Below are 26,465 nucleotides of genomic sequence, written 5' to 3'. Positions count from 1 at the left end.
GCAAACTGGCTGAATGGTTGAGGCACACACAATCACACTGATGCTAACCTGAGAACAGGGGCAAGGTGAGTTCTGGGTACACCCGGGCGAGCTGGGCAGAAAGCTGTGGCAGAGAGAGAGTGTAGAGGGGTGGCAGAGGCCCGTGGGTGCCGTACAGCAAACTGCTACTCTTCTCCTCCAGTATCCTCTTCGAATACACACACAGCTTAATCTCCAGAATCTGGTCAAGCAAAATAACACATACACACGTTCAGTCAACAGACCCCAATTACTGCTACTGCTAATCAGAACCAGGATTATTTCAGCTTTCTGTCTGTTTCTCTGTCTGTCTGACTGTCTAAGTATCTTTATCTGTCTGTCTAGCCATGTGTCTGTCTGTCTGTCTATCTGTATATTTAAGTATCTTTATCTGTCTGTCTAGCCATGTGTCTGTCTGTCTGACTGTCTAAGTATCTTTATCTGTCTGTCTAGCCATGTGTCTGTCTGTCTATCTGTATATCTAAGTATCTTTATCTGTCTGTCTGTCTGTCTGTCTATCTGTATATCTAAGTATCTTTATCTGTCTGTCTAGCCATGTGTCTGTCTGTCTATCTGTATATCTAAGTATCTTTATCTGTCTGTCTAGCCATGTGTCTGTCTGTCTATCTAAGTATCTTTATCTGTCTGTCTGTCTGTCTATCTGTATATCTAAGTATCTTTATCTGTCTGTCTAGCCATGTGTCTGTCTGTCTGACTAAGTATCTTTATCTGTCTGTCTGTCTGTCTGTCTGTCTATCTGTATATCTAAGTATCTTTATCTGTCTGTCTGTCTGTCTATCTGTATATCTAAGTATCTTTATCTGTCTGTCTGTCTGTCTGTCTGTCTGACTGTCTAAGTATCTTTATCTGTCTGTCTAGCCATGTGTCTGTCTGTCTATCTGTATATCTAAGTATCTTTATCTGTCTGTCTGTCTGTCTGTCTATCTGTATATCTAAGTATCTTTATCTGTCTGTCTAGCCATGTGTCTGTCTGTCTATCTGTATATCTAAGTATCTTTATCTGTCTGTCTGTCTGTCTGTCTGTCTATATGTAAATCTAAGTATCTTTGTCGGTCTGTCTAGCCATGTGTCTGTCTGTCTGTCTGACTGTCTAAATATCTTTATCTGTCTGTCTAGCCATGTGCCTGTCTGTCTGTCTGTCTAAGTATCTTTATCTGTCTTTCTAGCCATGTGTCTATCTGTCTATCTGTATATCTAAGTTTCTTTATCTGTCTCTCTGTCTATCTGTCTGTCTGTCTATCTGTATATCTAAGTATCTTTATCTGTCTGTCTAGCCATGTGTCTGTCTGTCTAAGTATCTTTATCTGTCTGTCTAGCCATGTGTCTGTCTGCCTATCTGTATATCTAAGTATCTTGATCTGTATGTCTAGCCATGTGTCTGTCTGTCTGTCTATATATATATATATCTAAGTATCTTTGTCAGTCTGTCTAGCCATGTGTCTGTCTGTCTGTCTGCCTATCTGTATATCTAAGTATCTTTATCTGTCTGTCTAGCCATGTGTCTGTCTGTCTATCTCTCTGACTGTCTGTTTGATATGAGTCTGCAAACATTTGGACACACTGTGTATTTTACCATTATGGTGTAGATTACACTGTATATTTAACTCACTCACCTGCATTAACTGCATTGAAATTTCATAAATCTCCCTGTTGGCATCAGACGCTTTGAAGAGGATGAGGTTCAGTAACGTCACGATGTCACAAGGGTAATTCCTGGACGGAGAACCGGAATAATTTGTCAAACAGTGAAGCACATACAGGTCATTAAAGTCCTCCCCTTCTTATTCAAGTCAAATCTAAAGCAGAGAGGCTTGTTCAGTTCTAGTTCATTAAAGGCGGCCTAGAAACACCATCGGGCCTCCGGTTCTCACCAAGCGCACCCATTCCCTTGGCACTGCGCCTGTAAACAAATTAGCATTCGAACGAGAGCTGGTAGGCAGAGCCAAGTCCCCGCAGAGTGGAGAGGCTATTCACGGTGGAGAACTTGGCGGGGAAATACTCTTTGAAGTATAAAAAAGCTAATTCAGTACAGTCTGAAAACATTGGCTATGTAGCTAATTAATCGGCACGCTGCTTTTCAGAACACTGAGAAAAGCATGAGATCGGATCTTCCACATAATTCCACTCTCAGTGCTGAGACTCAATTCAAATATAGTTCACACTTTATAACACTTTATTTTAAGGAACAAAAATAAAAAAAGGTTTATTAAGGTATTGTTCTTTGATCAGAGAAGCCTGAATTAGACATGTCTAAATGATTTATTCACTAAATATTATGATATGAGCTTTATTAGTACATATTTAAAGGTCTAGTGTGTGAAAATCACAAATAATTACATTATTAGTTGTAATAATGCACAGTAAACATGTTGTTACCACCCTGTTATACAATTTATTAAGCATATGTAGTACCATTATCATATTTACAGTTATTAATATATAGTCTGCAACACTTCATGTGATTCATATGGGTTCATTATTGCTTTATGTGAGATTATTGAGGTAAAACGAGTTTATTAATACATATTTAGGTTATAATATGTATTAAGTCATTAATACATATTCTAAAGCAAGGTTCTACTCATCAATAATTACAATGTTTGTTGACAAGTAAACAAAATCTCTATTATGTGAATATGAGTTCACAGCAGGTGCGTCATTAGACCCAATTTCCTGGGGTACTACAGGCACTACATTTCCCATAATGCCCCGACATCTTTCCAAAAGAGTTTCCAGGCTTTCAGTCAGAGTTTGTTTTGTTTTTCTGAGCGGAGTAAAAGGACATTCATAGATATTTTAGAAAAAATAAGAAAGTCAGCCACAGACGCTACAGACAAGCTAATGATAGCTTATAGCTGTATGTTGTGGTTACGGCCACTTCTAACTGTATAACCTACCAACATTACATATTAGACCACTGAAGCAAATACATTTATTAAACTAGCCAAGCCATCAGGTCCGTTAGCATAGGCAATAGAAGCCTTGATAACATTATATAATTGATAATATATTATATAATATAGCCAATATAATTATTCTAGCTATAGCTCACATATAGTTCATGCATGTGTTACAATAATATTACTATAATAATAATAATAATAATAATAACATTATTAGGCAAGTATTCCGTGTGTGATCCAGTACAACAAGCAGCCTAGAAACGTCCCTGGTTCATACAAGAGTTCAGTTTTTCACTGTCTGGTTGATAAAAAGGGTTAAACCTCTGTCCAGCTTGCATGTTGTGTAATGGACTTTTCCTTAAATAATACTCATAAATAATTAGAGACAAAACAGCACTAAATAGTTTGCATAACAGGGTGGTAAAAAGCATTTATTATCCTTTATTATTACTTATAATGTAATTGAGTGATTTTATGTGCATTTGTAGAGTTTCTAGGAAGAACAAATCTTGACTTTTAGTGTAAAAAGATTTTGGAGCATTTCTATTGGTCCATTGACCAATCAGAAATTCTGACCCATTGTAAAGAACAACTGTCAGATTCACATTATTTCACGGAGCGAAAAACAAAATAGGAGGTTTCTGCGTGACAGTGACCATCATACTAACATATCCCAGACCACACCACTCTGTAGTTTATGTACTACACTACTGAACACCATACTAACAGTGGTCCAGTATGTTCTACACACTAATTAGGGTGATATTATGTGGTTTGGGTCGAGAGATCGGGACACAGGCTCACTACAATCTGCTAATTTTATGAGCGACTGTTGTTCAGGACTCATGGGAGTGATCTAAAAGAACAACACCTTAATCAACCTTAGTAAACAAACCCTTACATTCTTTTACTTAAAAAGGCAAGGAAACATGGTTGTCTCAACTAAACCAACCAACCTGCTCCCACAGACAGTAGCGATGGCTTTGAAGCAGCCCGAGGCCAGCTGATAGGAGCCGGTGTAGCAGCGGTCCACGGCCCAGTTGAACAGATTGGCCTGATCCGGGTTCAGCTCCAGCAGCAGAACCACGACTTCACAGCCCAGCTGATGCACCTGCAGAGACACACCCACCAGCACTGCTGCTTAAACGTGGAGTAACTACAGAACCTATTTGAGAGCTTGTAAGCCAGGTGTGGGCTAGAGCTGTGGAGCAGTGGAAGAACTGTGTCCTCTGGAATGATAGATGGTGCTCCATCCAGTCCGTTTGGTCCTGTTGGAGGAGTTGAGGATGAAGTGGGGTGGTGATCATCCAACATACTGAGCATTTACAAATGCTCTTGACGCTGAATGCAATCAAATCCTCACAGCAGGGCTCCAGAATCTAGCAGAAAGCCTCATCTGGACAGTAGAAGTAGTAGTAGTTACTTAAAAGGTAATAAGGAATAAACCTTAATACTCTTGAGTGAGCAGGCCTGGGATTTTGGGCCCCGCGGCTCAACAGTTTTGCCAAAATACTCCAAACCCCCCACTCCCACGGAGCCCCTGTGAGCAGGTGTCCAAATATTTTTGTCCATATAGTTGATATACATGTACTACTGGCCACATATTAGTATGTTCTTTGTAATCTTGCTTGCTAGAGGAGGAGCACCCTCTTAAAGTACTACAAACTAAATATCACACATTAAAGAACCGATATATCTGACTCAGTAAATGCATGATTAGAACTCAGTCAACACACCTGATTAAACACACAGTCCGTGTTTAAGACAAACATATGAATTTGTTTTAGGCTGGTTTGGTTTTGTGCATGAAAGACCTTGCTCTGCTATGTTAAACATCACCATTGCTGCCTGTCCTGCTCTTAGTTTAACAAGGCTAACAAGTAAAGGGACCTTGTATCCATCCCTGAATCACTAAAAATGAGGGAAATTGAATTCTTGATTAATTTAAATACAAGATCTTTAGTCTTATCAATAAACATTATTCTGTTGTGATGTTAGATCACTGTGGGAGAGGAGAGCTGGAGCAACAGGACACTCCTCACACGCTTACATTTGCATTTAATGCATGTAGCTGACGCTCTTATCCAGAGCAACTTACAAAGTTGGCCCAATGACTCTTATCTGTGTAGCACAGCATAGTCACCCAGACTGGGAAATCGAACCCTGGTCTCCTACATGGTGTGATAGCTCACTGGCAGGTAGTGGTGTTTTCTGTTGGGCCACACCAACCACCTACCAACCACCACCAACCATCTGCCTGCCTAGACAAACCAGCAGAATTTGCTAACATTAGCTTTAGCATTTTTGTCATATGAGTTGTCAGTGACGCTTCACACCTACGCCACTGACATCTTACGTCATTCTAGGATGATAAAGAAAGCAGCAGACAGTGTAACCAACAGCTAATATTTCTGCTAAACAGGTTGATGACTAATAATTTAAGATGCTAGTAAGTTAACCGTAGACATAATTTTAACACTGTTTTCCCTCATATTACATAGAACATACTAGTATGTGGCCAGTAATACATAATCAATACAATATAAATTAATATGGACAAAAATATTTGGACACCTGCTCACAGGGGCTCCGTGGGAGTGGGGGGTTTGGAGTATTTTGGCAAAACTGTTGAGCCGCGGGGCCCAAAATCCCAGGCCTGCTCACTCAAGAGTATTAAGGTTTATTCCTTATTACCTTTTAAGTAACTACTACTACTTCTACTGTCCAGATGAGGCTTTCTGCTAGATTCTGGAGCCCTGCTGTGAGGATTTGATTGCATTTAGCAACAAGAGCATTTGTAAATGCTCAGGATGTTGAATGATCACCACCCCACTTCATCCTCAAGTCCTCCAACAGGACCAAACGGACTGGATGGAGCACCATCTATCATTCCAGTGGACACAGTTCTTCCACTGCTCCACAGCTCAATGCTGGGGGGCTTTATACCCCTCTAGCCCACTCAGCATGGTGCCAACAGGTTCATGTTTATTTGCTCCAGAGAGTCCTATTCTATTGGCAGTACTTTTCTACAGGGACTAGACAAGCTGTGCATGAGTTCAACTGCACATCTGTGTGAGCAATGGGTTCAACTTAAAGTAGCTGAATGAATTCATTAGAAGGGGTGTCCACAAACTTTTACATATAGTGTAAGTTCTCCTAAGTTTTGCCTTTTGGTTGAACGTGTGAGGTCTTCTGACTCTAATAGTTTACATTTCCTCTGGACTACATTAATCTTTCGTGTATTCACCAACTGATTAGATTTCATTAGTCTTTCTGAGGACAAATGCTGTGTTTGATAGTTCAACAATTAGGATGCTAGACTTGTCTCAAACTATGCTGAGAAAACCTCTAATAGACTTGCTTATGTGGTTTTTGAGACTGTATGAAGTAGTAGGTAAATGGTGTGAGTGAACCTTGGCCATATTTAGGCCTTTTTCCATTTCAGACCAGCCATGTAATGAATGACTGACTACATACCCTCAGATCCTGACAGGCCAGGATGTTGTCCAACCACTTGTATAGGTAGCCGTCTGGAGAGAGGCCCACATTGTCAAACACGGGGCCGCAACAAAGTACAGTGGACATGGCCTAAGAGGAACAGAGAGGAAGACATGTTTAGTATCTCCTCCACTAAGTTCTGATCAGGCAAGAAGAATCGCTCAGACGTTGCTTTGTCTAATGATCACAGAAACCCAACTAAACATCCAGTGAAATATATATATAAAAAAAAGACAATCACGAGTGTTAGTATTGAGCAGGTCCTGCTCTGGCCTTGATGACCACCTCACACTGCTTTGATGTTTTTTCTCCGTCTTCAAACTTTTCTAAACAAGCTGCTTCCCAACCATTCCTCACTGCTGCTATAGCGGGAAGATTTTCCTTTTCCACATATTTCCCAACATGGTCCCACGAGTCTCGTGGGGTAACCAAAAATTCAACATCTTCCAAACGTTCCAACCAAAGTCCAATGTTTGTCTAACATCTGTAATGTACATGTTAATGTAATGTTTTTTCAATTGATTTGTGACTTTGTTTTCCAACCAAAATTTAACATCTGTCTAATGTTGGAGCTTGATGTCAACCAAATGTTGATTTTTGATTAATATGTAGGTTTGATTGCCAACCACAGTTCAACATCTGTCTAATGTTTGAGCTTAATGTAACCCAGTATTGGTTCTTGATGGATATGTAGATTTGATTGTTAACCAAAAGTCTGCCTAACACTGAAGGTCAAGGTCAACCTAATGTTGGTTTTTGATGGATATGTAACTTTTACTTCCAACCACTGTTCAATGTCTGTCTAACGTTGGAGCTTGATGTCAACCTAATGTTGATTTTTGATTAATATGTAGGTTTGATTGCCAACCACAGTTCAACATCTGTCTAATGTTTGAGCTTAATGTAACCCAGTATTGGTTCTTGATGGATATGTAGATTTGATTGTTAACCAAAAGTCTGCCTAACACTGAAGGTCAAGGTCAACCTAATGTTGGTTTTTGATGGATATGTAACTTTTACTTCCAACCACTGTTCAATGTCTGTCTAACGTTGGAGCTTGGTGTTAAACTAATGTGGTTATTGATGGATATGTGGCTTTAATTTCCAACCAAAATTCAATATCCGTACAATGTAAATTTTCAACTAAAATTAAATTGACGTCTTCCAGCTCGTACAGACCGTTAGTGCCTGCTTGGTGGGGTCTTATCACTGGTTTATTCATTTGGTTTCAGTGTTGGTAGTCATGTAATTGCTTACATAAGATGTTCTCCTGCTTGGTTGGACTAAAAACATGCAGACTCTTTGTGGATAAGACTGGTGAGCCCAGGGTCAAAATAATGCAGGTCATGTATTAATTCACTATTTTAATCCATATTATGCAGCATAAGACTGAGTTACAGTATAGTAAGACATGTTTAGCCATGACACATACAGTAGTGCAGCATTTTACTGGGAAGTAAACAATAAAGCAGCTTTTGTGAAGAGGAAACCAGGGGGATTTCTCACCTATGCTTTGAGAAACATAAGACCCTCATGGCCAAGAGGCAGAGGCTATAGAAACGAAGCGGAGCGAAGAACACACTCCCATTCCCTCATATCATGTTCTACTTTATGTTTTTAGCCATCTGAAGGCTCTGAAATTACACACCTCACTCACAGAGCTGCAGAAGTTCATCTTACAAACCCTCTCACTGAATAGAGGTAAAGGGAAGCTCAGGATGCTGAAGACACACAGACACACACCCATACCATATACACAAGACCAGGCTTGAATAGCCCATAGCGACCATTCCCACCTCCTGCCCAGACACACACCAGACACAGAGTGTTTGTTTACGTGTCATCACTCAGCGGCACTGACATCATGAACAGGAGGCCACAATGCATAACAAACACACATGTCATCAAGGCTGGACTTCCACCCATGCCACCCATTGAACCCTCTGTTACCTCTACAGTATGTAGGCCTATGTGCGGCCCAACACACAGCTGGAGTTATAAATGGCCAGGGCACCCTCCTACTCCATATCCAGGTCTATATGTGGACTCAGGAGGACAAAGATAGCACAGTTAATTTCCGCAGCCACGATTAGCAACGGACAGGAGGTGTTTAAAATTAGCCCCTGGCTGGAAATATCAGCACTGAGAACATGAGAATAATGCTCTTCTCAGTGTTTCAAGAGCTTCAGATTTTCAACTCCTTAATCAAGATACCTAATGTTTTAAGTGCCACCTATGACTTTTGTGGGGTGATATGTATCAAATGTGATCATACGTTATTGTATCATGACCATTTCCTTGTCTTTCACCATCCTTTAGATTTAAAAAGGCTGTTTTTGATGCTGTGCCTTTAAGAGTGATGTAAATTATTTAATCATTAATATATATTATTAATGATTAAATGGCCTCTGTCATGATTGGCTGGGTTGCTTTGTGTTGTGCCTCATCAACAATAGAGATCAAGTGGGGTTCCTAGTGGCTCAGTGGTCTTATCCGAGCCGTGCCGCTTTGCCATCAGCAACCGGAGTCAGAGAGAGCACAATTGGCCGTGCTCTCTCCAGGTGGGTAGATGGCGCTCTGTCTCCGCATTACTCTTAAGTGTCTGGCCAGCACAGGTGAATGTTAGCTGGCTAGCTGGAGACCTGGTGCTTTCCTTGGCGGCAGTTCGAAAAGAGGCAGTGGCTGGTTTAGGGAGAGTTACTACCGCATTACGTATTACAACTTCAATAAGAGTGGGAGGGGCTAAAGTGCTGTAATGTAGTGTAAAGTGGCCTGTTTTAAAAGCTTGATGCCAATTAATGGCCTTCATGGATTGGAGAGAGAGTGCCATTGTGGGGCTACAACACCACCTTTCTTATGGCAGTCTTCCAATTCCCTAACCAGCCAAGTACACCATTCAACACTAATCAGAGTCTTTTGGCTCCTAAAACTACATTCCTCTGACCAAAGCCTTATCTTGGAATTAAAACGCCCATCCTAAATTACCCTCATGTTCAGCTTTTCCCCTGATGTCCACTGGTGATGTTCATGAGGGTTTGACGTGACAATTTTCCAACTCTTTATCCCCAAGATTTGCCTCGATGAATGTAAACGAGCTGTGCAACTAGAGCAGCCTTGCTTACCTTCAGGGCACAGTACTGGTATCTAGTAATCTGATGGTTCCTGTCGCTGTAACGATCCAGGGGTGTGAACATGATGCTGAAGGGGCCGGCCCACTGGCTGAAGAGGATGAAGAGGTGATGGCGCAGACTCTGCTGAGGGAACAGGAAGCGCCGATGGTGCACTGAAAGACAGAAGGGGCGAGACAGAGAATTTTAATCACATCTACTTAGCATGTGCAAAGAGATCAGGGCCCCAAGAGACCCTAATATAGAAGCCTGTATTGATCTTGGCATAGTTAAATAATTAGAGTGTGGTACGTGGAGGTGACAAGCCATTAACCTTAAACACTGCTGTTCCTCCTTCAAAAAACATCCAGCAGAACCAAAACAGAGCTGGAAAACGGGCCGATTCCAAAACCCCAAAACTCTTACATCACAGTCTTGACTTCGCCATGATTTACATTAACCAAGCCCACCACACAACACTGCAGTGCATAGGTGACATGGTCAAACACAACAGTGACTTGCTGGAGTGTTGTTGGAGTACCTCATCACCTCCAGACTCTACGAGAACCAGGCCTCGTGACGATTGCTTTTTTTCTACCAGTGTCTGCGAAAGCCAAGGGGGACAAACAGGGATCTAGGCTAAAAGTTAATGCTAGCAGGCCGGCTTTTACCACCTCTTCTCTTTATCGTCCGCTCCCTCAAAAAGCAGAGCACAGCTGAACCAAACTGGAGCTACACTCACATCAAGAAGAGAAAGTGCCTGCTTATTCTTTTTACCAGTAAGACTGTAAAACTGAGGGGGGCGAGTCGGGGCAAGGCTAAAAGCTAACCAGCTCCAACAGCAACATTAATACTACAGGGGTTCGGTCAGCCGTCGCTGGTCGCTGGAGCCATTAACCAACCAAAAAGGTAAAGAGGTGAAGTAACAGGGTTGTAAAAAGGCTTGTAAAGTTACATCTGAGCTTTTTTCAACCCAACCAAAGATACGTAAAATATAAATGTCAAAGATGTGAGGCTAATGTAGCTAAGTAATGGAAGCTTATACCTCACTAATTAGCTCCAATCTACATGCCTCAATCATTAAGGCCTCAAGGTAGGAAATCAAAGTCTCACACAGACATCCTAATGTGGTATCTGACACTGTTCTGACCGACTGTCAGCTATGAAAATGTGCTATGAATGCCATCTCAGAGCTAAATGCTGGCTATAGGCCCAAATTATGATTTAGCTGTAGCTGAATGGCTGCTTTTAGTGACTTTAGCATTTCGGTTTGAAACGGGATCCATTCCAGATCCTGATCCCTGTCACTTCCTCTTCATCTCTTCATGAGGAACTCTAGAATGGTTGGTTATGTTTTGGGACAGTGTGACCCGCCATTTGTCCCCTGAAGTCGCTCTCCTAATCCCCTGCTATTTTAGGAATGGTCTGCTGGGTTTAAATGGAGAACTACGTCAGCGCTCATGCAGACAGAGGCGGACTGTTGCCTAGCAATGGATTCCCATTCCCAAACAGTGGAAACGAGACACTGGTTTTGTAAGTGACCAAGCTCAGGATGTTAGGACAGGTCGTCTGAACAGAAATCTGGAAAGTGAAAGTTGCACAATGCACAATATATCAGAACATTCAGGTTAGAGACTACTGAACTATTTATAAGGTTTGCTGGTGTCACTCAGTCATTTTAAACTTTTATATTTTTAACCACCTCCACTCCACTCACCTCTACCTGTAACTGCTTTACTTGATTTAAATTCGTATGTTTTTTTTTTTTTTTTTCATTCTTTGAACAATAAATATTATTTTTTATTATTATTTTGCCTAGTATTTCAATATATTATTATTATTATTATTATAATTATTATTATTATTATTTATTTTCCTACATTTTAGTTTCCTCATTTGGTCTTACTTGTCTTCTATTTTATTTATTTATTTATTTTATCTTACTTTGGCTAATGTATATTAAAGTTAGTGTTATTTTTTACATATGACATATTCATATCATATTTTACCTTTTTTCTCCTAATGTTTATTCATTTAATTCTGTTTTATTTATTTCTATTTCTGTTTTTGTCTATTTGATTGTTTCTCTTACTACTTAAATCTTAATTTGTTTTATTTTATTCTCTTTTAATCTTCCATTATCTTGGATGTTTTACCTACCTTCATTTTTTTTACGTTTATTTCATAAATGTTTTTTTAATTCTTTCAACCCGTTTCTGAAACTAAGGGTTGATTTATTTAAACATTGCATCACAAAACAGCAACTGGAGAAATAACTTCTAAACTTTCAATTAAAAAAGCAATGTCAAAAAACATAATTCTGAGTCAGACATTTTGAGAAAATGTAAAAAATAACTCATCTTTGCAAATTAGATTTGTCAGTAATAACAAGTTGGGAACAAAATAGATATTAATATATAATCTATTTACTGCAATTTACCGTCACTGCCTGATTTCTGTTACACTTTAGCTGCCATTTGTCTGAAACACACTCTGGGCTCGCACAGTCTCAGCTGATCAATAAAAAATCAGGAGCATTGTTGTGTTCCACTGAATAAGTGAGCTTTTACTAGTATAATGATTAATTTCATGGAGCAGAGTTTGAACAAGAGCCAGACAGAAAAGGCTTCATGAATTTGAGTGTTTAGATATTGTGTGCATTCATATTCAGCCATATACAGATCCCATCCTAACAGCCCAATTCAACAGGTTCTTTTATTCATAAGCAGTGTGAATGCTGCTCCTCACCAGGCACACACTGTATGAGGTTGGCCACCATGGCGCTGAAGTGGGCTCGGATGTCTTTGAGAATCTCTACGTCTTTATCATTCTCAGCTTCCAGAAGCATTCTGGTCAGGTCCACGTATTCCAGAAAGAGAGCGCCCAGAGCGAGAGTATCACGTTCCAGTGCTCCATTAGTGCTGGGAAATAGAGAGAGAGAGAGAGAGAGAGAGAGAGCGAGAGAGAGAGAGAGAGTAATTTGTTAAAGGTAGTCTACAGTACTGTGGAAAAGTCAGACACCACCCTTCACATTCAACAATGCTTGGAGGCATGGTGGTCCATTGTTCTGAAAACAGCAGCAGCTTCAGCAGTTGGATTTCCAACAGCACTGAGTCATCTTCTCACAGTGGAAGGATGGAAACAGAGCCCTTTAGATGTTTTCAGATCTAAAGTGAGAGTGGAGGCCTGATCTTCTCCTTGGAAGCTTTCAGATTCCGTGTTTTGCTGGTTTACCAGGTCTTGTATTGTTGTTAAAGGTCCCATTTTCTCAGAATTGTCTCCAGGTTAGGAAGCTCTACTCTAAGATCATCAGAAATATCTATCACTTGTAATACATGACCATTTTGTCTGGAATTTGTCTCTTACATGCAACTGAACTCTAAACTGAATGTAAATGACTGTCTATTGAATGTAACCCTGCATCTAATCCTAACCCTAAACTTAACCCTACCCTGAAATTTAACCATACCCTGACAGGTACCCTAAATCCTAACCCTAGACCTAATCCTAACCTAAACCTTAAATCTAACCCTAACATTAACGCTAACCGTAGGTTGGTTGGTTTTGGTGAATTTGGGGGTTTTGGGTTCATTCAAGGCTAAGGTTAAGATTAAGTGTTGATTCCAGGTTAAGGATTAGATTAAGATTATGGCTAATTTTAAGGGGTAAAATCAAGATTAAGGCTAAGGTTAAGGTTTAGATTAAGGTTAAGGTTAAGATTAAGGTTAAGGTTCAGGTTAAGGGGTAAAATTAAGATTAGGGTTAAGGTTAAGGGGTAAAATCAAGGTTAAGGTTAAGGTTAAGGTTAGGATTAAGGGTTGATTCAAGGGATTCAAGTCTAAGGTTTCAGCTAAGTTTAGAATTAAGAGTTGATTTAAGGTTAAAGTTAAGGTTTAGGTTAAGGTCTAGGTTAAGGTTAGGGTTAGGGTTAAGGTTAGGTGTTGATTAAAGGTTAAGGCTAAGGTTAAGATCTAGGTTAAGGTAAGGGTTAGAATTAAGGGTTGATTCAAGGTTAAGGTTTAGGTTAAGGGTTAGGATTAATGGTTGATTCAAGGCTACAGTTAAGGTTTAGGTTAGGGCTAGGCTCGAGGATTGATTCAAGGTTAAGGTTATGGTTAGGGTTAGGGTTAGATTGAAGGTTTAGGTTAAGGATAGGGTTTAGAGTAGGGTTAGGATTAAGGGTTGATTTAAGACTACGGTTAAGATTAGGGTTAATTCAAGACCACAGTTAAGATTAGGGTTAAGGTTAGGTGTAGTGCTACATTCAATAGACAGTCATTTACATTTAACTTGGAGCTCAGTTGTATTGAATAGACATTAATTTAAATGTTAGTTGAGTGTCAGGTGAGCATCTACGAGGCATTTACAATCAACCATCCAAGTAAAGTGATGCCAAAACCTCAAATGCAGCACAACAGCACATGTGTTTATCGTCCTCTTACCTGTCACTGATGACCCCAGAGTCGGCCAGCAGTTCAAAGATCCGGAGCAGTTGCAATCTCAGCAGATCCCTCCTCTCCCTGCGCTTCTTATTCTGAAACATGGGCACATTTATCAGTTATGCTACCCTTACAGGCCTACTGATCAGAGTGCTGAACACACTGAGAATGTAAAGGATATTCATCCGGCTTCTTCTAGCCAAAATTAGGCTATTCTAACATGATGAGCTGCCATAACTATAAACAGCCAAGACTTACAGTTAGGTTATATTAACAGGTTCCATATCCACACTGAGAAGCCATGAGGTACAGAGGATACCAGCAGAATGGAAACCCTCAAGCCTCAAACCCTTTCAGGCCTTCATCTAGAGAATAACGAACCATACCATGTTTATCGATGGCCGATAAACATGAACCTATTGGCACCATGTTGCCTAAAGTCAGGTGTGGGCTAGAGGGGTATAAAGCCCGCCAGCACTGAGCAGCTGTGGAGCAGTGGAACAACCGTGTTTTCTGGAATGATGGATGATGCTCCATTCAATACTTTTGGGATGAGTAGGGGAGTTGGGGATGGTGATCATCCAACATCCTGACCTAATTAGTGCTTATGTTGCTGAATGCAATCAAATCCATGTTCCAAAATATAGAAGAAAGCCTTCTTCCCTGGACAGTAGAGACAGTTATTTATTAACTTTTTATTAAATTTATTAACAGGATTAACTTTTTTTTTTTAATACCCTTGATGTCGGAAGAAACAATGAGAAGCGTCCCAATACTTTTGTCCTGCTACATGTTACACGATGAACTCCTGCAACAAGCTTCAAACCAAGTGTTAAGAGTTCTTGCTTTTAATCTAGAACAGCTAAAAAAAAATGCTCCAGTGCATTGGCGTTAGCATTGCGCTAACAAAATACTGTGATCCCATTGCAGGGCTAGCAGAAATTAGCATTGCTGAACAGAAATTGGCAGTACTATACATTACTGGGCCAAGTTTGGACTTTTGTGGCCTGAACTGAAGGCCAAAGTCTAATAGTCATGGTTTGCCACTGGATACTAGGGTATCTCTTACACACTGTGCTTCTTATGCTCCACTGGCTAAGAATAGGGAGCATGCTTACTTTTGGCTAACCAATTTTCTGCTGCGTTTATGAGGATGTTAAACATTTAATCTAACATGAGACCTGCACAGTGACCACTAAAGCTATAAACACTGACCTCAGGCCTCCTTTCCAAAGCTTCCTTCATCAAAGGATGCAGTTCTTCTATTAGCTCTCTGCAGGGAAAACACATCAAAATGATCGAATCAGTCCAGATGAAGAATCAATACAGCGTCAGAGTTGACCCGCAATCATTTTTATTCCCATTAATACTTTAATGACTCCGGGAAATGAATCTTTTTATGAGCCGTTAGGTCTGTACTGTATGTTTATTCGGAGTAAGGGATATCTGATCTAAAATTAAATTGACTGAGAACTAAATAAGCTACGGAAACAGGCCAAAGCCAAAACGGTCTAGGGTTCATGTTGAGTCTGAAAATAATCAGGTCTTTATGTCTGGTTTCAATCCGTCCAAAGAGACAGATCTAAGCACACTTAATCACATTACTATCCACAACTGGACTGGACTGTGTCATGCTGTCTCCCCTAAAAAGGTTGTCATGCTGTCTCCCCTAAAAAGGTTTATTCCACCCAGAACATGATCAACGAACATCTTCCTAGGTGTGCTTTTAAACCAGTCCACTTCCACACTGTGGGAACTGTGCAGAGCTTACTGTGGGGAGGTACAGGATTCCAAACCATGGCAAGTATGTGAATTATCTGAGACAGGCATGAATGATGGCATATTACACAAAAACAACACAAGTTCTACCAAGGAACACAACCCGCGGGCACACTTCTCTGTGCTACGTCTCTGCTTATTTCACTGTGTTTTTAAGCATGTGAAGCAATGTGGCTGCAATTTCATGGCAATTGTAAAACCTGGCTATAAAAGGAAACTAGCCAGACAATGAATTTCGAAATCTGCACACCAACCTTATAAAACCCTAAAGGCCTGCACATGTGCCCATACTTCAGTTCCTCACCCTAGAAACCTAGAAGTCATATATTAAGTTATGTACTCATAGAGCTTACTAAATATACTATACTATATACTATACTATACTATACTATACTATACTATCAAATCCCAATAATATGATATACTGCACTAATATTTTATTTAATATACTATACTACAATATTCTATATAATATACTATACTACACTAAATTTAAATTCTATATAATATACTATTCTATACTCTACTATACTCTACAGGGTGGGCCATTTATATGGATACACCTAAATAAAATGGGAATGGTTGGTGATATTAACTTCCTGTTTGTGGCACATTAGTATATGGGGGGGGGGGAAACTTTTCAAGATGGGTGGTGACCTCGGCGGCCTAACTTTAAACAATGTAACTTTAAATAAAATACATTATCAAAAACAACAATTTTGAGTAATAATTTTAATGCATTTCATATGATCAGCGTGATTTTCATGCATGTAGCCCTAACCAATAACTGCTACCTATAATCAGCTATAAAGCAGCTAAGCCAGGTTCAGAAGTTGGTGAGCAATACCTGAAGACCAGAGAGTTGGTGCGGCCAAAGCCCAACACCAGCGCCTCGGTGATCTCAATGCTTTCAGAGCGCATGAGAGGAACCAGCTGCTTGAGGAGCCACGCTACTGACGGAGTCCCAACGACCTGAGGCAGAACACATACAGGCAGTATAGTGAAGGAATGAACTGGATGAGAGGAATTAGATACATTATAGGTACCTACAGATACCCAAATCATTTTAAGTTGCTCAGCAAATTCTACTCACTCATTCTGACACTGAATGACTCGCTGTTATCACACTCGCTGTTAAGTATGTAACATTATGAAAGATCAATTTGTCCATCTTGAAATATATATATATTATAATTAATATTAATATATAATATATAATTAATAATTAATATATTAATATTATAGTTTTTAAAATATGTATTTAAAATTGTACAGAAAATTTATATAATATAAATATATAAAATACAAAATAAACTATAAAAAATCCACTAACAATATATATATATATATATATATATATATATATATATATAAAATTTAATTTCTTTGAAAAAATAATATATATATAATATATATATATCTTATTAAATTATTATTTTTTCAAATAAATTAAATTATATTATGAATTTCTCACTTTCACATAATGACACTGGATAAAGACAAGTAGGACTCTAGGACCAGGCCTGCCCGTAAATAATGTAGTGTAGTGACAGTGGCTGTAACTCAGTCAGGAGCTTAATTTATGACCTGTTACATAACCGGACAAAACTCACCTTGTTGTCATAGCCGCCACTGCTGTCACTGGTAGGGGTCATAATCTCAGGAGTGGAGGCTCGGAGGTGGCCGGGGCTCATAATGCTCGGCTTAGCCACACCGAAGCACAGGATCAGGTAGTTCCTCCACAGAGCCACGTAGGTGTCCCCTGAGCCTGCCGAACTCGTCTTCTTAGCATTAGCTGGATTGCTAACCGATTAGGGAAAAACATGGTGTTGTCAGGATGGTGCCTTATCTGACCATGTGTTCGGCACAAGAAAGATGAGGTTATATAATAAGAGGTAAGATGATAAAATAAGGTAAAGTGAGGTAAACGTGGGTTGATTTGAGATGGCTTAGCCCCATGTGATTTGTGCGGAGAGTGTTGCTCAATAGGGCCCCTCCTAAGCCTACTATTAGGACAACAGGCAAGTGCAGTATGAACAGTCTCAGTGTCAGTAGCTTAAATAGATGTGAAAACTTGCTGGAGAAGGCTTTAGCAATGCTGTTAATAGCAGAAGGTCTTAAAGAGCTGCTGGGGAGAGGGGGCCTTTTTAGCAGATGTGTGTGGGATTGAGTATCTCCCACTACTTTCATAGCAGACGTGCCAGAAGTGGCATTAAGGCACTAAAAACACATTTGTAGAGGAGCATTAAGTGCAATGTGTATTTTGTTTTTGGCGTTTAGGAATATATGCATAATTATAATATGTGTATATTTTTAAGCCTAGGATTCACGGGTTCAAGCCTTTTTTTGTTATTTATTATGACTTTTTTATTGTATTATGTAGTTGTTTTTAACATTGGTTCATGAGGAAAGGACCAATAGAAATACTCCAAAATAACAAAAAAAATATTTTCTGGACTTCCATTGAAAGTCTCCTGTAAAATCACCATTTTGGAGATATGAGGTTTTTGCATGACATGTATTAGATGTCATAATCAGATGTCGCTCCACCCAGTCTCCCAGCTTATATTTGTAAAGGAATACATGGGTGTGTCCAGGGGAAACCTTGCAGCTTTGCCCTTCAGACTAGCTCACTAGATCTCACCAGATCTCACCGGATCTCACCGGATCTCACCTACTTTCTTCAGAATGAGAAGTTCTGAGAAGTGTGTATCTGCATCTGTTCTAGTGGGATCTGGAGTTTCTACAGTAAACACTCTCTTATTGCTGAGAGATGTGACGTATAATAATGGGATTAGGAGCCTCTGTACAGTACTACTGTGTGTATCTGTGAGTAAACTGTATGAATTATATACCACACCTGGGCTCTATCAGAGGCATGAGCAGCTGCAGGCGGGTGAAGGCGTACGGCCAGGCGTAGCTCAGGGCTGTGGGGCAGTGTTTGGGCAGGTGTTCCTGTCGCAGCAGGCTGAAGAGGCACAGAGCCCAGGGGTCCCGCACTGACTGGGCAACCACCCATACCCGTGACGGGCTGAGCACATCATAGTGGCTACTGAGGAGACCCCCGCTCCACTCCACCAGCCACTGCAAATCGGCCTGCTGGCCCACTGGTGCCGACGCCTGGAGGAGGAGGAGGAGGAGAGCACTTTCATCAGTGAGGGAGCAGGAGCAGCTCTACACTATCAACTCTCACACTCATAGAGATCACTAAAAGAAATTCAAATGGTTGTAAGTAAGTTAGCCTTTTAACACAGGGTAATGTGTAACTACAGTTCAAAAATTCAAGAAGTCACAGAATTCACATCTATATCATTTTTAATCCCTCTGTCTATGGCTGTGGCTGCAAAACAGCAGCATTTCAGAGAATATAACTAAGTCCTAACGAGAGCTAGCCAGGTTACAATCCAGCCTCCACACAGCAGGGTTAGTTTTTAACTAGGCCTACCAAAGAAAACAACGAGAGAAGTCTAAATTCAAAACAATTTCTACAATAAAAGAAGGTTTACACACATGAATGTAATATTCATTAACTCATAGTTTATGTCATTTTAGTCAAAATGTAATTTTCCAGTATTCTGGCAATAACATCTTTTCACTAATGTTTATTTGAGTATTTTTTTGGAGCAGAAAATTCAAAACCTAACAATATAAATGCATTAATAAATTAATGATTAATTAATAAATTAACTTAATTACATCCATATTAGTTAAAGTGTTTTTCTATCAATAATAATTTATGTTTCTTGTGATTTCCAGATAAGAAAAGTTTTCTCATGATCACAACATATTTGTCAAAACAAAGAAACCTTGATATCTCATGATGATGAGAAAAACAACTTATATCTTTAAAAAAACAACATTTGTTATCCTGATAAATTAACTTGTTATCATGAAATAACAAGAAAAATAAAGATACTGAAAATGATGAAATGGTACAGAAAAAAATCTAAAATCTGTAGAAATAATAAATAAATTCTTTATTTTAAATCATTTTATTTATTGATTTATTTAACTTTAGAATAGTAATAAACTATCATTCATTATGAACACTTAAAGGGGGGGTTACAATCTATGTAAGAAATTATATTATTACATAATTGTAATAGCTGGTTTCAGGTCTAAGCTGATCTTTGATGGTCAAGGTATTTGAAAAGCTGGTCATCCAGATGAAAATGTACCCTGTGCTGGTAAACTAGCTGGTTAACCAGCTCATGACCAGCATAGCGCGTGTTTTATTTGAGTGTGGTCAACCTCGGCCATGCTGGTCATCCTGCTTGGTGATGCTGGTCGACTGGCTTGCTATTGCTGGTATGGTGTTAACACCACTATCTGCCAGTGAATTACCACACCATGTGGGAGGCCAGGGTTCGATTCCTGGTCTGGGTGACTATGCTACACTACACCAATGAGAGGCCTTGGGCAAGACTCCTAACACTACACTGTTCAGCCTCTGGATAAGAGCGTCGGCTAAATGCCATAAATGTAAATGGTCAGGCAGCATGGTCAACATGGTAGTCTAGCCAGGTCAGGTTGATCATGCTTGCAGACCAGTTATTTCATTAAACAAGAGCATAAGGTCAAAGCTTTACTCCACCATGACTCTAGACTTTATGTTGCGTTCGAGATCCAACATGATATACAGTACCAGGGAAGATCAGTGAATTTCTTAATGAATCTCTGATACTTTTGCCAGCTTAAACATGTGGAAGGGCATGCCTGATCACAGTGCATCTATTAGGAACAGTTCAGTTCTGAAATCCTGAAATACTGTCTACATGTTCAGTGAAATCTGGGTTATACAAACTCTCCCTGATGAAGGATCACCATGTAGTGCTGCGGACAGTGGAAGCATACAGTCTGAGCATTAAACTGCAGCCAAATACAAATTCGCCTCGACTCTGAACAGAGGTGACTTTGTGGCTGTACTGAAGCTGCTTCTGTTTAGCTGCAGCACTGCCTCCCTCAGCACAGCACAAAAAAAAAACGCTCAGGTATAAAGAGCTACTCACCGAGTCTCTCACCACATGGGCGAAACTCTCCAGGACCACCGGGCTCACCTGATCCAGCACGTCCAGCATGGGCCGCTCATCCTCCTGCACAAACATACACAAACATCACCTACAAGCCAGCTTTCATAAACAAGCAGCGCTGTGTTTACACTGGACAGCTTCTCAGCCTGTAAGAGCTTCCTTCTTTACAACCAGTCATATATCATCGCTGTCATGCAAAAACCTCGCTGTTTTCTAGACGAGATGCTAACTGGTGGCCCGCTGCTAGCCACATACGCATTACTTGGTCAAGCCATTCCTTTAAGGCCAGTTAAACGTGATCTTCTATGTCCAACACCGGCCATTAGTGCATAAGTAGACACTTCTAGAGAAGCTGCAATGTTTGAGAGACATTTCAACCTGACCTCACTGTGTCCGGTGGTCAGGAGGATGAGGCGAACCTCTCGGAGGATGGCCACGGCCAGTTTGCGTGTGGCCGTGTGGCAAGAGCACAGCAGTACCAGAGCCAAACCCTCCAGAGCATGAAGGACAGCGAAGTGAGGGGCACGCTCGGGAACAAGCCTGGAGCTGGAGCCACCCTGCAGCAGCTGTAGTAATACATAAATACACACAGGTTTGTTTTAATACAACAGATGATGTGAGTATCTGTAATTAATACTCTTATGTAGTGATAATGCAAAAGTTTTGGCACCCCTGGTGTAAATTTTGGATGCAGAGAATAGCTAAGACCAAAGACCAAAAGACATGAAGTTGAATATGTATTTCTTTAATATTTTAAGCATTTTTAATATTTTATAAATCCATCTTTTACAGTTTAAAATCAACAGCAAATATTTTGGCCACCCTGCATGGTCAGTACTTCTCAGTGCCACCTTAGCAGCGAGTATCCCAGCTTGTAAAGGCTTTCTGTAGCAGCTAAGAGTCCTCTAATTCTTGTCTGTGCGATTTTTCCCATTGCCTAATGCTTCCAGTCCTTGGGTAGGGATTATGGATTCTGGGGACTGCTGTGAGGGCCATGGCAAAGCTTCCGTCCTGCACCTCTTTAGGTAGTCAGTGGATTCTGAGGTGTGTTAAGGATCATTATCCTGCTGTAGAGAAGGCAAGTGTGTTGTGGCATTTGTGTCCAGAATTTGCTGGTGTTTCATTAAATTCATTCTTTACCACTGAAATGTTCCTTGTGCCACAGTTGGGCTGCAACACAGGCCCAAAGCATGACCAATCTCCATCTCTGTGCCTAACAGTTGGACACATACCATTGTCCACTGCAGCCAAAAAGTTCTATTGAAAATACATCAGGCTTGTTTGGCTATTCCTTTGAAAACGTCTGATGCCGTATTTTGTTGTGAGCACGCATAAAAGGCTTTCATATGATGACGCATCCACTAAGACCATATTTTTTGGGTGTCACTGCACACACACCTTAATTTTCTGGCCTTTTGGAGAGCAGCTAACCAGGCCCCGCTCTGACTAGGGTGCTCCGTACATCATTACATCATTATCCATTATTTGTACTTAGAAATTGCCTGTTTTGAACATTGCCGGGACCGTTTCAGGAGAATCTGTTCTATAGAAATTGAAATAAAGACATTTTTAATGGATTTTTAAATCAAATTTTATTTTTAATTTACCCCAATTCTCCACCCAATTTAGAAGACCAACCCCCAGCAAACTCCCATCACTAGAAATGCCACCTAGCACTAGGAGGTTGAAGACTAGCACATGCTCCTCCTACACATGTGAAGCCAGCCAGTGCCTCTTTTCCAACTGCTGGTGAAAAACAGCACGGCTTCCCATCTCCGACAGATCAGCTAACAGACACCTGTGCTGTCCAACATCACACTAGTAAAGATGTGGGAGGAGGAAGTGTCATAGACCAACTCCAATTGTGCTCTCTCTGACTTCGGCTGCTGATGGCAAGCAGCATGACCCGGGATTTGAACCGGCGATCCTCAGATCATTGTGTCAGCGCCTTAGTCTGCTGGATATTTCCACTAGAGTTTAATTGGATTTTTGATGGGAAAGACATGAGTAGCAGAATCCTTCTAATGACCCATTACCAACAAAACATTTAAAAATAAGCTGTAAAAGATTAGATTTGATTGATTGTTCGGAAAGCACACGTCCATCACATGTCCACCCACCCCCTATTATTTATCATTACCAAAGCTAACCAAAGACACTCTATCATCATCATGATGACCAACACCCATCACAGTCTGCACTGTAACCATGGTGATATGGATAAATATAACTGTCTCCACACAGTACCTCAGCAGAACAGATCTTAGCGGTGTCCAGGCCCTTGTTGGACGCGAGCAGGGCCAGTTTCCATTGCGTGAGGAGCTGGAGGAGCAGTTTGATGGAGGAGTCCAGCAGGGCCTGGTGCGTGTCCTGCACCTCGCGCAGAAGGAAGCTGCTAAAGCCCAGCAGAACCTCCTCTCTCCAGTCGGAGAAGTCCACTAGCAGACTCTGGAGGGAATTCTGGGCTATGAGACGCAACTCATCATCCATGTGGATGGTCAACCTACAAATGAGAGCACAACAGGTCAGAGGTGATGGTCAAATATTAGCCGGGGATCTCTTGAGAGGCTTTGGAGATTTTATTCAAAAGTAATGTAGTTCTACAAGTTTTTTTATACATATCATTTTATATATAATATTATATAAAATAAACTGAAATGTATAAAAAATGTGGGGAACCCACTCAGTCATACTCTCCCCCTGTAATCACATGTAATGCTCCCAACGCTGGAAGGGTGGAGACTGACACGTCTCCTCCAATACACGTGCAACCAACTACCACCTCTTTATAAACTGACCCTGTAGCAACATCACCGGGCAACCAACACGCTCATAGGGAAGCGCCAGGCTAGCTGAGATGCCCACAGACTGTGAGTGATGTGGAGAGAGAGAGAGAGAGAGAGAGAGAGAGAGAGAGAGAGAGAGAGAGAGACATCTACACATACAGAGAGAGCAAGGCCAATTGTGCTCTCTCAGGCTCTGGCTGCTGATGGCAGGCAGCATGACCCTGGATTCGAACAAGGAATCCATGGTTCATGTGGGCAGTGCCTTAGTCTATGCTGTTGTGCCCCACATCGCTTTCATGAAAACAGACAAACAATTAAAAGTAAGTCCCTTAAATTCACTGCGAAAGTTGCATTAGGTTTAAATGTTCCACTGTTCTAGTTCTGTTACCTTCTAGGAGCGCTCTTTACTGCTGTGGACTCTGAATAATGTTCGTTTGTGGTGTCTAAAGGATGCCAGAGAGCATCTGCTAGAACACAGTGGTAAAAACAAAGGATCGGAGCTGGATCGGGTTAAAAGCAGCTGCCCCTCGCTTCATTACAACATGCCTGGATCGGATTGGGATATCTCTAGCTGGAACAGTACACCCTGCCTTCTAAATCCACCCTTTCCTAAACAGAGCTTTGTGTTTCAGCACTTCTAAATAATGGGCTTTTCCAGGGTCTCTCCTTACGGCACAGGCTGCACTGAAGCTTCACAGAAAGATCCCCTGCAATCAAGCGAGCCTGGCTGACCTAATGTCTTAAACATGAGGAATTAGGTCCAATTAGACCAGTCAACTGCTCAGATTGCACTGAGCCGACCAGTTCATCTGTAGGCCAGGAGAAGCTCACGTTTCTGAGAAGCCTCTGAGAAACCTGACCAGTGGTGTATTTGCTAGGGAGGGCGAGCCTTTGGTCATTTCTTTGCCTCTGTTTATCTCCATCTCTTTTCTCAGTATCTAAACAACTGCATAAACACACACATGGGCTTGTTTTTATACAATGTCAGGACCTACATAGTCTCAATATATGTATATAGTGTATTTATGTATATGGTGTGTATATATATATGGACAAATATATGGACCTGGTATTTCCTGATTGTATTGGGGGAACTGTCTCTACTGTCCAGGGAAGGACTTCTAATAGATGAAGGAGCATTGCTGTGAGGATTTGATTGCAATCAGCAACAAGAGCATTAGTAAGGTCAGGATTTTGGATGATCACCACCTCATCTCCTCATCCCCAATTCCCACACTCATCCCAAAAGCACTGGAGATCAACAGCTCAATTCTGGGGGGCTTTACACCCCTCTAGCCCATGCCTTGCATTTGGCAGCATGGTGCCCATGGGCTCATGTTTATCTGCTTCAGTAAGTCCTCCTATTTTATTGGCTGTACCTCTACTCTACAGGGATTAGACAAGCTATGTGTGTGTTGTAGACTCCAGACCATTAATGAGCTCTGTTCTTATTGACTGTTCTGTATTGCCCCTTCCCTGAACTGCTGTAGGTAAACTGCTGAACAGGTGGTTTTCAGTGGATATCAATGGACCCCTTAAGGCAAGCATCCCAATAGCCTGCACTCCAGTAAGACCTCAAATGGCTCCAGAGCATTTTGCTTGTCTTAATGTTTTAGTTTAGTCCTTCAAAGTCAGGACATTCATTTCCCTGACACTGGAAAACAAACTCACACACACACACACACATACTTACCGAGCTAGCAGGTCAATGAGCTCCAGCTTGGTCATACCATCAGGCAGAATGCGTGGGATGGCAGCCACACACGTCCTGAACAGGTCAATCTTGGGTTTCCTCTCACCCCTGCCAAAGAACATAAGAGTCACGCATAGTTCATTCAAATTCAGCAACATTAATCCAGCATTACACAACTGGCTAAGTTAGGAGTGTGGGAGTGTTATCAGTCAGTGAGTTCGGGCCTGCAGTGCCTCTTTGGAGCAATACCAAAAAAGAAACACTGCTGGTTCTCTTAAGAACTTTTGTACTGAATATTTTAACAAACCAACCACTGAAAGCCTCTTTAGGGAGGTAAAAACACATGTCTGATATAACAATGCTACTAAGAACCACCAGTAGTACCAAAAAGAACCTTGTGTGAACACCTGCTTTATTTATGGCCTAATAACGGAGGAGAATTGACCCAGCCACTCTGCATACAGTTGAAACTTACCAGTATAGTATAATTACCAGTATATAACCATTAGGATCAGAACAGCTACAAAAAACTGTGGTTCCCCATCACTGTGTTCATCATTAGAACATCTCCAAAGTTCTCCTCTCTCATGGAGTCTAGTATTATTTAGAGTTCTCCTCAGATCAACACCTGGTTTGGTGGTAAATCAGGGCTTAATGATGGTAAATCAGGTGAGCTGCTGCTGCTGCTGATGGAGTTGAACACATCCTCCACGCTGTGCTGGCTGGACTGGGGGGCGTCCAGGAGAAACCTGGAAGAACCAAGCTCTGTTCTTCAGACTAGCTCACCGACAAGATCTCACTACTTTCTTCAGAATGAGAAGCTCTTTTATGTTCACCTGCATCTGTTCTGATGAGATCTGAAGCTTCTACAAGCATAGCTACTCTCTTACTGGTTTAAATAATGTGATTAGGTGCTTAAAAAGTAGTAACTCCATTCACAAGGCTTAGTATGGTAATAGTACCATAGTTATTATCACCAGGGCTGGAGAAGTGAGGCTATCTGTCATACAGTTTTGTGTGCTGTGTGTCAAGCTCACGTTATCATGTCCTCTGGTTCCTTATTGAGCATCTGGACATTGGTGAGCATCATACAGCGACCCACTTCTTTGTCCAAATGCCTCAGGATGTTGTCGATGGCTTTCCGTACTTGAGAATAATAGAGGGACATTCCTACAGTGTAGAACACAGACA

At 40.9% G+C, this 26,465-nt stretch overlaps 1 protein-coding gene across 7 annotated transcripts in view; it reads right to left on the bottom strand.

The window, feature by feature from the left end:
* Positions 1-26,465, bottom strand: part of frya (furry homolog a (Drosophila)) — a 143,235-nt gene that overhangs the window by 47,725 nt on the left and 69,045 nt on the right. For all 7 annotated transcript variants that reach the window (XR_011980601.1, XM_072691491.1, XM_072691488.1 and 4 more), the window contains exons 16-31: positions 26,312-26,444; positions 25,275-25,382; positions 23,043-23,298; positions 21,179-21,361; positions 20,775-20,858; positions 18,626-18,885; positions 17,379-17,568; positions 16,613-16,737; positions 15,202-15,259; positions 13,990-14,081; positions 12,296-12,468; positions 9,563-9,723; positions 6,420-6,530; positions 3,899-4,053; positions 1,653-1,752; positions 49-220 (exon numbers count right to left, since the gene is read on the bottom strand). Coding sequence is in view for 6 of the 7 variants with exons in the window: in XM_072691491.1 (XP_072547592.1) it covers positions 49-220; positions 1,653-1,752; positions 3,899-4,053; positions 6,420-6,530; positions 9,563-9,723; positions 12,296-12,468; positions 13,990-14,081; positions 15,202-15,259; positions 16,613-16,737; positions 17,379-17,568; positions 18,626-18,885; positions 20,775-20,858; positions 21,179-21,361; positions 23,043-23,298; positions 25,275-25,382; positions 26,312-26,444 (2,361 nt within the window). In the remaining variant the exon portion in view is untranslated. The remainder of the gene's footprint in view (positions 1-48; positions 221-1,652; positions 1,753-3,898; positions 4,054-6,419; positions 6,531-9,562; positions 9,724-12,295; positions 12,469-13,989; positions 14,082-15,201; positions 15,260-16,612; positions 16,738-17,378; positions 17,569-18,625; positions 18,886-20,774; positions 20,859-21,178; positions 21,362-23,042; positions 23,299-25,274; positions 25,383-26,311; positions 26,445-26,465) is intronic.

This window comes from Salminus brasiliensis, chromosome 11 (assembly GCF_030463535.1).
Source record: "Salminus brasiliensis chromosome 11, fSalBra1.hap2, whole genome shotgun sequence".
NCBI lineage: Eukaryota > Metazoa > Chordata > Actinopteri > Characiformes > Bryconidae > Salminus > Salminus brasiliensis.
Note: the sequence above shows the minus strand (reverse complement) of the source record. Positions and strands in the feature narration are given on the sequence as shown.